The 13,125-nt window shown below is 37.3% G+C and overlaps 1 protein-coding gene and 1 non-coding gene across 3 annotated transcripts in view; one reads left to right on the top strand and one right to left on the bottom strand.

Annotated features, from left to right (window-relative positions):
• Nucleotides 1–10,317, top strand: part of TNIP3 (TNFAIP3 interacting protein 3) — a 32,488-nt gene extending 22,171 nt beyond the window's left edge. For both annotated transcript variants that reach the window (XM_055317040.1, XM_055317039.1), the window contains 2 exons: nucleotides 2,028–2,088; nucleotides 9,123–10,317. In XM_055317040.1, coding sequence (XP_055173015.1) covers nucleotides 2,028–2,053 — 26 coding nt within the window. In that variant the 3' untranslated portion in view covers nucleotides 2,054–2,088; nucleotides 9,123–10,317. The remainder of the gene's footprint in view (nucleotides 1–2,027; nucleotides 2,089–9,122) is intronic.
• Nucleotides 10,318–11,697: 1,380 nt separating this feature from the next.
• On the bottom strand, nucleotides 11,698–11,803 carry LOC129504443 (U6 spliceosomal RNA). The gene has a single exon (XR_008663362.1). It is a non-coding gene; the product is annotated as a U6 spliceosomal RNA (small nuclear RNA).
• Between the last annotated feature and the right edge of the window lie 1,322 nt (nucleotides 11,804–13,125).

The raw sequence follows: 13,125 nt of genomic DNA, 5'->3' as shown, positions 1-13,125 counted from the left end.
TTAACTGGGATTTTTCCTAGCAGAGCACTATGGAGATCATGATTCTCTTGGTTGCCATACTTTTGTATTTGAGTGTGACTCAAAGCCCTTTTCCCAAGGAAGGAGGTAATGACTCTCTGGGTGGCAGAGGGATGTCAGAATTTAATGAGCATCGCTTATTTGACCCTGGTGTGACACGGCACACTGCTGAGAATTTGGTTCTTTTTGTGTTGTTGCCCATTGTCACTTGTGTCTGCTCACCCGCCCCATTTCCTTTTTTCTTTACCTGTTTGCTTACTTTTCAGTCTTTACCAGAACCGTTTCTGGGAATCCCCAAATACAGCTATCATTCCTTAAAATTCTTTTTCAGAATGTAGAACTAAATTAATATTGTGGGGAACATAAAGAGATAGAAGTTTACTTTGGAGTTAGCTCCTACAGGTTGGGGAAATGGAGAAATATTCTTGTGAAAGGTTAACTGTAAAACCAATGAGTCATGCAAGTTTATCTGGAAGGAAAAATGACTATTTTCTTCAAATTCTCATTTATGGAAAGAAGGCAGAAATTTACCTACTATAAAAGCTCATCAAACTTTCCTGATCAATTATAAGAAGTAAAGTGGTCCAGACCATGTAAAATTATCACCAAATAAAGGTCTGTATTTGAAAAGGTTCCAAGCCATGTACAATGTCCTACATTTTTAAGCAGTATTCAGTTAAAAAGAATCTTGGTATAACAGTAGAATTTAACTCTCGGATTTCATTTTTAAAGAATATTTCATGTTTTATGCTTATTTCTAAGCCTGAATTAAAGCACAAGCAGTGGTGTTTGTAAAATTACAGTATATTTGCCTTCTTTTGGCAACTCTCCTGGAATCTAAAACTGAGGCTCACGTCACTTATCCTACGTGTTATTTGAGACATCTAAAAATAAACGAGGAGATAAAAAACAGAGGTGATCTCATTTCCTCTTTTAGCTTTTTCATGGACCAAAAGGAGCCAAGAGCCTAGGTGTCTGAGTGGGGGTAAAGTGGGGTCACACTGTACTTACTGCAGCATTTCTTAGTGTCTTGTCAGATAATTGAACTTTAAGGCTACTTTCAGTGGTCTGGCAGCCCTGTAAATGCTCCCTGTTGGCTCATTGGTAGAGACATTTTTCCTGAGTTATTTTCAGTAGGTAATTGATTAATAGAACAAAAGGTCTGTATTCTCTGTGTGTTGGGGGGAAGGAGGAGGTAGGAGTGAGCATTGGGAGCAGGAAGACAGACCATCCTCATGGGCAGGTGAAGCTGAGATTGCTCTGTTCCAAGTGGTTAAATACAGAGGTACTCGTCTTGGAACTGTATCTTAAAATGTGGGCCTGTAGCTTATGATTTGTTCACAGCAGTTTATCTTACATGTTCCCTGATGTTCAATATCTAGGTTTTCTTAACTGGTGAAGCCTAGAAGAAAATCCCACAAGAAAAATCCAAGTCTGCCCTTACCTCTCACTGCCTCTCTAGTCTAAACCATTTGAACAATCTAGAGAGTACTTTCTGTGGAGGAACAGTAGGAAGGGAAAAAGATCTGCCCTACTTTGCCATTCCTGCCATGTCCGCACCTAATGGCTTAGATTTCTTCCTCGTACCAGAGAACACTAAACTTGTCATTGTTCTTTTGGTCTTTCTGTTGCCTCCTGTGTGAGGACTTTAAACATAGTATTTATTGATGGTAATCTGCTTTGTTTTATTTATGAGCTATAGTAAGCTTTACAGAAGTGTTTATACTTCTGCAGATATCCAAAACACATCTGCTTAAAAAAGAATGCCACAACCCCAAAGTAGGAGAAATTCTGGCCAACACAGAGTGGATGGTGGGGGAGTGTTGGGAGATGGGGATAGTGATGAAGGAGGTAAGAGACATGAACGTGATTGGCAACAGGTTTGGATAGAAACGACTTTTGTGTTGCCTGCGTAATAAAAGCCACATAGTATAATTATATTTTTAATATGCCACTATGTTTTGTTTGAAGTCCATATTGCTATAATAATGTTTTATTGTTCCACACAGCCAGACTATCAGTGGTATGCTCCTGACCAGTTTCCGCCAGATGTGCAGCACAAGGCGAATGGTAAGACCACAGCTGTATCGAGCATTCTTTCATGTTTACATTTTAATGGGGTCTTTTTGGGATGTTTACTCAACATACATTCATTTGTACTTGGGGAGGGCCTTCAATAAAGTTGTGTTGCATACACAACTCTAATTTGATGCACCTGGGGTTAACTTGAACTCCTTAAGAAAAAAGAAAATGTTCAATGCAGAATTGCTGGGATCTCAGCTCTGGCTTCTGCTCCTATTCCAGTCTCAGAGTCAGTATTCCATCTGGGGCTAGAAATGAAAACTTCAAGTAGAGCTATACTGTAACAACAACAACAAAGCTCTGGGATTCCACTACAAAGGGCAGATGCACATCCACTATTCCAGGTTGAGTTTGCTAGACAGATGTTTTAAATGTCACTGGCAGACAGACAGAGGAAACCAAAGACTCAGAACTGTATTCCCTAATGACTAAATGTCAGACTCCAAGTTTAGGCCAAGGTAGCCCACAACACCCGCCTCTAAGTATGCTGGAAAAAGAAAAAAAAAAAAACCTAAAAATTCAGTGATAAAGTACTCACAACTAAGTACTCTTTTATCTTATTTTTCTTTGGTTTATCATTCTTCTCTTCTTTCCAGAATCTGCTATACTTTCTACTGCTTTGTTTCTGTGGTCTTATGAGGCCACCCAGGAATGGACTATAACCACAATCCCACCTCTATTCTCATCACATATGATCAAAAGTCAGCCATGTCTGCTCCATGTTTAAAAATCTTATATGACACACACCTGTGACTGTATGTTGTTAATATCCAGAGATTTTAATCTATCTAGAAAAGTTGAAGATGAGCCATATTCCAATTTCAGGCCATTCTTGAAACTTGGTCTCATTTAGTTCAGATTTGAGATCATAGAATTCTAGATTTTACTACAAGGAGCCTATTATGGAGAGGAAATAGAAAACCAGGGGTAACACATGTAGTTTTGCAAGTTATGTACTTCATAAGTCCAAGGAATTCTTCACGGTAGTCTGTGTAAATGGAGCCTCGTAGGGTTGGTGCAATACACAACCTGGACAGCTATACACAGCAGCACTAGGAGTGGCAAAGACCTAGCTTACAGAAACATTATAGAGAAGAAAGATAAAAAGTGAGAACTCTATTAAAGAATGTCTAGGAATTTATCAGAAAACTGTTAAGATTCTTTTTTTCTTTTCTTTCTACTATGAATATAACCATTGGTTTTAATGAAGTTCTCGGGTTCCAGCCATAATAGAGAGCTTTTATTAGAAAGGCATACTATTAACCATAATAATTGTTGCAAAATGCCTGTGTTTTTGAAATCCATTGTTATATAATAGCTGAGCTGCCACCCAGTAATAATTTTCCACTTCATATTACGTTGGTCTGGAATGAATATTAAAGATATTTTCTCCCTGAGTTGGAGCTTAATCACTAAAAAATATAATTATGCAGTAGAGAATTTAGTGATATCATAAAGATGTTTATGCATCACTATGAGGTTCTTCTTGGACCAGTGTAATAGAAGCTAATAATTATATAAAGTAGAAATGAATTGTGATAACCTTCATAAACTAAATAAAATATGCAGAAATAGAATATTATAGTCAGTGTATATGACCCACTGATTTTTGTCTACTTGGGGAGAAACACAATCAGCTACTTCCAAAGCTGATGCTATTTCAAGGTTCCAACCAGTTCATAAAAATTGACAAAAGCTCTGAAATCACCCCTGTCAAAAGAATCTCTCATGTTCCATTATTTAATTTCGGTGGATTCTTCTTCTATCTCGTTTAATTGAAAAGCTCCTTTTGATTTGTACATCCAACTAAACTGCTCAGAATCCATAAAAGTAACTTTGTGATATTATCAAATATGAATTTAGAAATCTTTTTATTATACAGACATTTATGTTATGATACTACTCATTGTCGTACTATTTGGCTAATATATTTACCTTTCACTATTCAGGAATATACTGCTAGCCAACATACCCTGTGTTTTGGGCTTTAAAAACCCAAACTCAAACAATGGAAGAAAAAATTAGTGGAAAAATTAGGCTCTGTTTCTGATAAATTATAAACAGAAACTTTTTTTAAACTCTTATAAGCTTTATTCATATAATAAGTCCTGAAGTATTTTACTTGTATTTAAATGAAATGACCCTTTCAGAAATATGGATATTAAAATGAATATTAATTTGTATGTGTGCTTTATACATTGTCCTAGCTCTCATTTTTTATTAATTTCCTATGACTCCCGACAAATTTTACTTTTCTGATCCCAATATATATAGCACGTTATATTTTGATCCTAGTATCTATCCTTATAATTTTTCCTTTTATGGTAATCTAACCTGAGATAATGGCGCTGACAACTATACATGAAGTGTTTGTAGAGCAGTAACCTTGTGATTTTTAAAAGTACAGTGGGTAATGAGTGATTAAATTGCTATAATACCACTAGATCCTCCTTTAATATTCCTAGAGCCTGAGACAAGAATATGTGGAGAGTTGCATACTTGAGGCTAAATATTTAAATGTCATGAATCAAGCATAGAAGTTATTATAGACTATCCCCCTATTGATAAACATACCTAGAAGGGCAGAGTAAAATTTTAAAATGCTCACATTCCAACCAGTTCTGTTACAAGACACAGTGGCACAGGAAGACCTGAGCCATGGCCCACCACCTTCTCTTCTCATCTTTCAACTGGGCGGGATCTTAAGTGTGAATTTGAGTGTAGCCCAGTTGGCACATCCCAACTTCATCCATATACCCCCTCCTTATGCTACAAACAGCACCCCTTGATTTCAGGCCTGAGAAAGACGACCACATGAGGCCTAGAAGCAGAAACAGGGTGACTTGGGCAAGACTTTTGGGGTCTGCATGTGAGTACCAAGAGCTTGTTCTAGAAGAAGGCAGACTCATACTGGAGGGGAAGGTGGCTGGAGGAGGGTCAGAGCAGGGTCCTCTTAAAGTGGGGACCTAATGAAAGCTTGCTGGCCAAAGATTAAAGTCAACAGTTACTGAATACTACTAAACAATCTTTGGGTCAACTAATTTTCAGCTTTGCTCTCAGTTACTATCTCTGGTTATTTTAGAATGCTTTGCAGACACAATGGAAATTAACTCCTTTTTCAAACACTGAAGATTTAAAGAAAGGTTTTCAAGACATTTAAGACTTACTTGGCTTTCTCTTTGCACAGGACTAAGTAATGGTATTTTTATATATCGAAGCCTACAGATGTTAAGGGGTTACAGTTTCTGTTTAGAAACATGGTGATTTTATGAAGAACATATTAATCTCATTTAATCTGTTATCAGAATGGGATGCAAAATGACTTCCATGTTTCTAGAACAATTATGGCATAGTAGAATTAGTATAACGTTGAAAGCATGTTGTTTTATTTCTTCCTTTGTGAAATGTCAAAAGGCTATGTTTTCTAACTACATGGCATGCCAGTCACCTCTCCACCTTCCAGATTTTTCATATGGTGCAGAATTGAACTTCATCTAATGAGCTAGAGCTCAAGTCTTACATATTTGGAAAGACATGAAATGTAGGCATGTGAGAGTATGTTGTGAGCAAACATAATTATTTCTTTACAATATAGAAGATCAAAGCCCAACTATTATAATTGGCCTTTACTAGTGTCTAGTAATAACTAATTAACTGAATACTGACTGAATTCATTTCCTAGGGCTACCATAACCAAGTATCAAAAATGAGGTGGCTTGAAAACAGCAGAAATTTATCCTTTCACACTCTGGAGGCTAGAAGTCTGAAATACAGGTGTTGGCAGGGTCATACTCACTCCAGAGCCTCTAGGGAAGGCTCCTTCCTTGCCTCTTTCTGCATCTAGTAGCCCCAGATGTTCTTTGGCTTGTGGTATCACAGCTCCAATCTCTGCCTCACTCTTCACATGGCCGTCTTCCCTAGTGTTTGCGTCTGTGTCCAAAGTTTCATCTTCTTATAGGGACTCCAGTCTCATTGGATTAGGCTAATCTGGTATAATCTCATGTTAACCTGATTATGTGTGCAAAGTCCTATTTCCAAATGAGGTCACATTCACAGGTACCAGGCGTTAAGACATACACATATCTTTTGAGGTGAGGGGACACAATTCAACCCATAACACTAATCACATGCCAGAAACTATTTTAGGTGCCGTATATATTTATATATAATCTCATCAAAACCTTATAGCAACTCTATGAGATGAGTACTACTGATGCTCCAGTTTTAAAATTATGGAAACTTAGGAACAGAAGATAATGTCACCTGTCCAAGTCCATGTAGCTGGTTATTGGCTAGAACATAAACAAGCCAGGCAGTCTACCTCCAAAGCCCACACTGTAACCACTAAACAATATACAACCCATGTTATACTTTAAAATATAATAGTGTCATCATTTACATGTATTTTATTTAAGTAAATTCTAATGGCCCTATCCTGAAAGCCAGAATCTTTGTTTCTAAGTTTGTGTCTGTTTATAACTATCTTTATTTTTTTAAAGATTTTAGTTATTTATTCATGAGAAACACAGAGAGAGAGGCAGAGACACAGGAAGAGGGAGAAGCAGGATCCCCACTAGCAGCCTGATGTGGGACTGAATCCCAAACCCTGGGATCACATCCTGAGCCAAAGGCAGATGCTCAACCGCCGAGCCACCCAAGCGTCCCAATAACTGTCTTTATAACTGAACATTACAAATAATTTTACATTGGTAAAATGGCAGGACTAGTTGGATTTTTTTCAGCACCTGGTAGTATGAGGAAATATAGGAGCCAGTGTAAATAGCAGAAGCTACTTAAGAGATGTAAGAAACAGACGAAACTTAGAGACTATACTTGTGTGATTTTCAATACAGATGGATAAAATATTAAGAATATTTTTTCTTTTATAAAATACATTACTTAATTATCTTACCATCAGTTAATAAAAATATTAGTCAAAAGAGACAGATAGTTTAATGCCTACTTCTAGATTTTTAGAGAAGAACTGCAGGAGAAATGCATCCTCACCTTATAATGCTAAAAAGATTGGCTTATTGGTAAACTAAGAGATTTTGCTAAGGGAATATTACATAAAATGTAAATGTTTATTTATATGTATAAGGACATATGAAAATATAGGTAGCAGATATATTCCTAAGCAGACATCTATTGATAAGCAAAGACTAAACATCCTGATTAACATTCTATGTAGATTGTGGTTCTATAGATAGATAGAGCCTAGATGAGAAAACTGCACGCAATAAGGCCAGACTATTCACATTTCCACTAGGTGGATAAAATCACAGTATTTCTCTTAAATGAAAGATAAAAATCTGTAGGGAAACGAGGTTTCTATTACATATTTCATCCCAACTGGGAAAAATATTTACTTACCTATATTTCCTTACTGTTGATGCATAAGCATCCACATTCTGAGGTGAGTGGGCATGTAGAGAGCACGGTCCCCCTTGAACCCTTCTGCTGCACCCTAAGAGGGGACTTCAGATTCAAACAGTCCCTGATGGCCTCTGACACCAAGATCTCTGGGTCCTGTTCAGATCACTTTAGTCACATGTTACTTAACCTGCACTTTTGTGAACATAAAAGCATAGAGTGCTTTTTTTTACATACACCATTAATAAATAATAAGGCACATGATTAGTGAGTGGAATTCTTTACCAACGAATTAGGCAAATCGGACTGTGTCTAGCACCACAAGAACCCACAACTCCCTAGTGGTGTTTCTCTTGCCCTGCCATTAGAACCGTGCAGCCAAGTCTGATGACAGAAATCTCTTCCCATATTCACTACACAGGGGGACACTCTGCCTTCCCTTCAAGGAACTGAAATCCTGTTTTTGCTTTTGTTCACATTTCCATTCTGCCATGGATTACCTCGTAGGTCACAACCTCTCTCTGTCTAAAACATGGGGATAATGACCTTTACCTCTCTACCTATTTCACAAGAGTCCTTTTTTTAAAAAAAGATTTTATTTATTTATTCACGATAGACATAAAGAGAGAGAGGCAGAGACAGGCAGAGGGAGAAGCAGGCTCCATGCCGGGAGCCTGACACGGGACTCGATCCCAGGACTCCAGGATCGTGCCCCCGGCCAAAGGCAGGCGCTAAACCGCCAAGCCACCCAGGGATCCCCACAAGAGTGCTTTAAGAGCTACAGAGGAATTAACTTTTGATGTGTTAAGATACATATGGGTAGATATCATAAATGGATTAAATCTAAACTTTAGACTTTAGACCTGTGGATTATGCTTCTGGATCCAAATTTATGCTCTCACCATATTAGATACCTTTTTATCTTAGAAGAGTATTTTTTTCTAAGCCAGGAACGGAAACTGTCAGTTACTTTAAATGTTTGTGTATCTAAAATACCAAATACAGCGCAGCAGGTATAAAACATTTTACATATTCTAAATTGCTAACATGAATAGGAAAATACCTTATTTCTTGAAATTTATTTATTTTATCTGTCATCATGAGTAGATATCCAATTTTGTCTTCCCGATAGTGCTCATTTGTGGCATTCTATCCCTCTCTCATTGAAATGTATGACGTTTTCATATTGGTTTTCATGGCACATTAACACATCTTAAGCACTGTGATCTTTTCTATTGCTTTGGCAATAACGTACCCTTCACCGTACTTAAAGTAATTTATGTCGTAGTTATCTTTCTGGGGACTAAGTACTAAGCCTAATAGTAACATATATGACTTACCTTCATAAGCAAATGCCTCAGCCACCAAAATGCCAGCAAAGATAAGAAGTAGCACAGAATATTCCTCTTCAGGCATGAGTAGAACTAGGCCACAGCTGATTTCACAAAGTGGTAAGCATATGTCAACGCTTAAAATAATAACCCTCCATTTCCCGCCTCTTTATTTCTCAGTGTAAACTTGTGGGAGCTTATGAATAAAATATTTCTTTTTTTTTTTTTGCTAGCCTCAAAATTTATGTTAGCCCTGAGCCAGAAGAGAAATGAATTTTTAATTTTTAATCTGAAACATTTTCCTGCTCTTTTTCATAGGTTTCTCTTCAGAAAAGAAAGTCAAACAGTAGAAGTACACACAAGTGGAGGAGCATACGGGCAAAGGGAGAGCTTGGCTGAGGGCTCTCATTTTTCTTTTTGCTGGTGGCTTGTGTCTGCACAACTGCACATCATCAGCTCCGTTATTTGTGCACAGTGACCGTTATTTGGCATGGATAAAGGAAAAGACTTGTGACAGCTAAGATCCTGATCAAGTCTGAGAAGCCAGTATTACAAACCAAACACAACTTCCAGTTTCCTCGAAATGAGATTTGGCAGATGAATTACGTACCATTCTTTGAAACTTTCTTCAGCACATTGCTGTTGGATTTACAGAGACTATCTCGTGATTTCAGCAACTTCACTTTTGGTGCAGTGATGTTCTGTGTTGATTGAAATATTTATTCCCTGGGGGAAAAGTTTCAGCAGTTGTAAATGTGTGACATGGCTCCCACTGTTTTTGTAGGGCTTGGTTCTTTAGCCAGTTTGACTAGATACTGTGTTCATGATTGTTGGCCTTGGTGAACCTATGGATAGGGCTGAGGAGGCGTATATACTTCCTTAAACTAAATGAATGGTTCAGTCTAAATAAAGTGTTCACCTCAAAACTATGCTCTGAACAGATCATTCCTCTAACGTGGTGAGAAATTGTGAGCCTCCTTCATTTTTAGGTGGAATAGATTATGAAAGATAAAACCATAGTCTGATGATGATGGCTTTGCTGCATTCATATGTGCTTACAGTAGTAGTTTGGAGACACATGGATTTGTGGTGAAATCTGCTTTTTCTTCCTATGGATTTGAGTAATTATTGATGAATAACACAGCTGACTCCTCAAACTTATGGAAATGAAAAATGAAATTTTTCATTCATTTCAATATCCAAATTGTATTGCAATTAAATTATACAGTGACTTGACAGACGTCGAAAGACTAAGCAGATTTAAAAGTATTATGTTCATCCATTTAATATGGTTTCTGCTAGGACCAACTGGAGATCCTCTTTGTGAGGAGATGTATAGCAGGAGTGTGAGATCCACAGCTATCTGTAATCCTGCAAGCACCTAAAGAAAACCAGGAGCATCTGCTGAACCTACAGTCAAACAAAGCAATCCAACATACTGCTGAAACTGTCTAGCTCCAGCCTCCAGAAGTTATACTACTTAATTCCAGCTCAGACTCTTTTCCTTTCTCAACTTCTGAGTATACTTGCAGCTTTGTGTAACAGGAAGGTGAACCAGCCTTAGAAAGTTAAATACTTTCAGCCTCAGTCTGGCTACTCGAAAGATAATTCCTGAGAAAGAATTATCCTTCTGTTACATTAATTCTCTAGAGCTTTGTTTTTGCTGCTACTTATTAAAGAGACAAATCATTCTTCACTTGATCTTAGCCAAAAGGCCGAGAAGCGATGAGACAAATCATTCTTGAGCAATACTTCAGCGTAAGTGAATTAGAAAAACAATGGGGTTTACAAGTCAGTTTCATCAAAACTTTTTTTTAATTTCCATTTCTTCAGATTAGTGGAAAAGCCATTGCAATAACAACTTTTAGTGGTGGATTCAGTTTGCCAACTGAGATGTGCCTACTGGAATAAAAACAACATACATACAAGAAGTACCCTTTGATGGACTCATTCTAGGTCAATCCAACAGCAATAAAACATGATTTAACCATCCTATTACTATTACTGAAGTCATCCTATTATTAATTAGCAAGTTGGCAAACATTGGCAAGATTATGCAAATGCTAATGTAATGGGAAAAACTCCAATTTAAGTGAGACCTAATTTAATTTGAATTCCCAGTGGGTGACTGCAAATGTGGGAAGAGGACCCCTTGATCAGAGTGCAACAAAAGACAGAATTTCTACAAGAAGACAGATTTCTACAGCTCTGGCCCAAGAGCCAGCCAGTCCCTCCTGTGTCCCTTTCCCCAAATCATTTGTTTGGGGACTTCTGTCTCAGCGCATTGTAAGGGTGATCCTCAGCTGTGGCACTTGCTTCATTATCACACACAATTTGTGGAAATTATGTGAGGAATAGTTGTGTCCCTTTGAAAGGAGAGGAAGTCATATCACACAGTCTCTTTTATCTAGGAAATGTAAGTCCCGGGCACATTTTAAGTTTTTGATGATCATGGAGAATTTTATCTTGAAGGCATCACATGAAGAAAAAGGTGTATTCACCTTGTCTTGGTTGTGACATGAAGTCAAAAAGAACTGGTTAAATCTGGGAGTTAGGCCAACTTCTATTGCTACTAGCGTATATTTTTTTTCTCTATTTTACTTATCAACAAAAAGATATTCCAGGCTAAATTGCTAATATTATTAAGCATGAACATACTTCCAGGTGATTTTCTTTAGTTTCTTTACTGAGGTCTATCACTTAACGTTAAAGTGCATTACATGGTTTAAGTATGGGTCGGAATGGTTGCTCTCATGTATCAATACTTTTAATGTAGCTTGGTCACTGGTGAAATCAAATCTGAAAGACATATGACCTCCCTACTCAATAATTCAATGTAACAATTTATTTTATTTTATTTTATTTTATTTTATTTTATTTTATTTTATTTTATTTTAATATGGAGCACTTCACCAATTTGTGTGTTATCCCTACTCAGGGGCCACTTTAATCTTCTCTGTATCATTCTAATTTAGTATATGTGCTGCCTAAGTGAGCACAAAAATCATTGAATGAATACCTACTTATTTTCAAAAATGTCTAGGCAGCATAAAATATCACACACTGCCTCTGTCTCTATGCACTATTTTTGGTTGAGTCCATATTTGGAGGGGAGGGCAGAGTGATTTAGCACCTTTTATTCTTCCCTTTGCCCCTTTTTCATTTTTGCCATTTTACTTTCCATCTTCCCAGGGACCCCGACGTATTAGAATCAAAGGAGATACAGAATCTTGTTGCATTGCTGTTGCAGCTATGCTACAATCCATTCTTTGCTGGCTCAGAATTGCCTAACCTCCAATTATACAGCTCAAATGAAAAGGAAATATTTGCTATAATCCCCACTTTTAGTAATTCTAGAAATAATTTCTCTTCCCTCATTTCCTTCTTACATACCTACCTCATCACTCCCATTAGTGTTTTGGTCCAAGGAAGAAAGGTGTTCTGGGGGAAAAATTATACTCCCAGCTTTTGTGATTCTATAGAATTGGAAACTTCTATCAGCACACACAATTCAGACACACACACACTCACTCTACATTCACACCACACTTACATACAAACCACCCACACCATATACACACATCGCATACACATATATGCCACATGCACACACACACATATACAAAATACAGACACACCACACACACCACATATATAGACACACATACTCATCACATACAGACACACCACACATACATACCCCACACATGCACATGTATCACATACTCCGCATACACATGCACACCACACATGCTACACATACACACCACAAATACAAAACAACACGCTCTGCCTCTACCATCTTACCTACACACTGGCCTCCATTTTCTCCTGGTGACTGGTAGATTTATTCAAATGGAAAATTCCGGAAAATAAAGCTATTTTTAAAATTTACTTCAAATCCCTGTGTGTGTAATATATTGCCAAGAATACTGACAAACTCCATTTTAAGCCTCCTACAGAAAGCAATGGTGCTGAGATCTAGAACCCATTAATTTGCCAGTAATTGCTGAGTGATATGAGACTTTTAATGTTTGTGGGAATGTGTGAATTTCACTAATTTGTGTATTGCACGAATTATTTTAAGTGTAAGTATAAATATATACTGTAAAATGACTTCTCTCTACTCTCCTTTGATTTTATTTCATTACAATATCAGAAGGAAGACACAATTTATGAGGCTCAGGAAATACTGTTTGGTAAATTAAACCCCACCCTTAGGACCTCCTGAGGTGCTTAACTTATTACTGAGAATTAATTTGCTGAGAGAATCCATCTTATTAACTGATTTTCCTGAGTCTGCTCTTGACTGGCAGGAGTG

The sequence above is a fragment of the Nyctereutes procyonoides genome, unplaced genomic scaffold (assembly GCF_905146905.1).
Source record: "Nyctereutes procyonoides isolate TBG_1078 unplaced genomic scaffold, NYPRO_anot_genome, whole genome shotgun sequence".
Taxonomy (NCBI): domain Eukaryota; kingdom Metazoa; phylum Chordata; class Mammalia; order Carnivora; family Canidae; genus Nyctereutes; species Nyctereutes procyonoides.
This window is presented reverse-complemented; position numbering and strand designations above follow the sequence as displayed.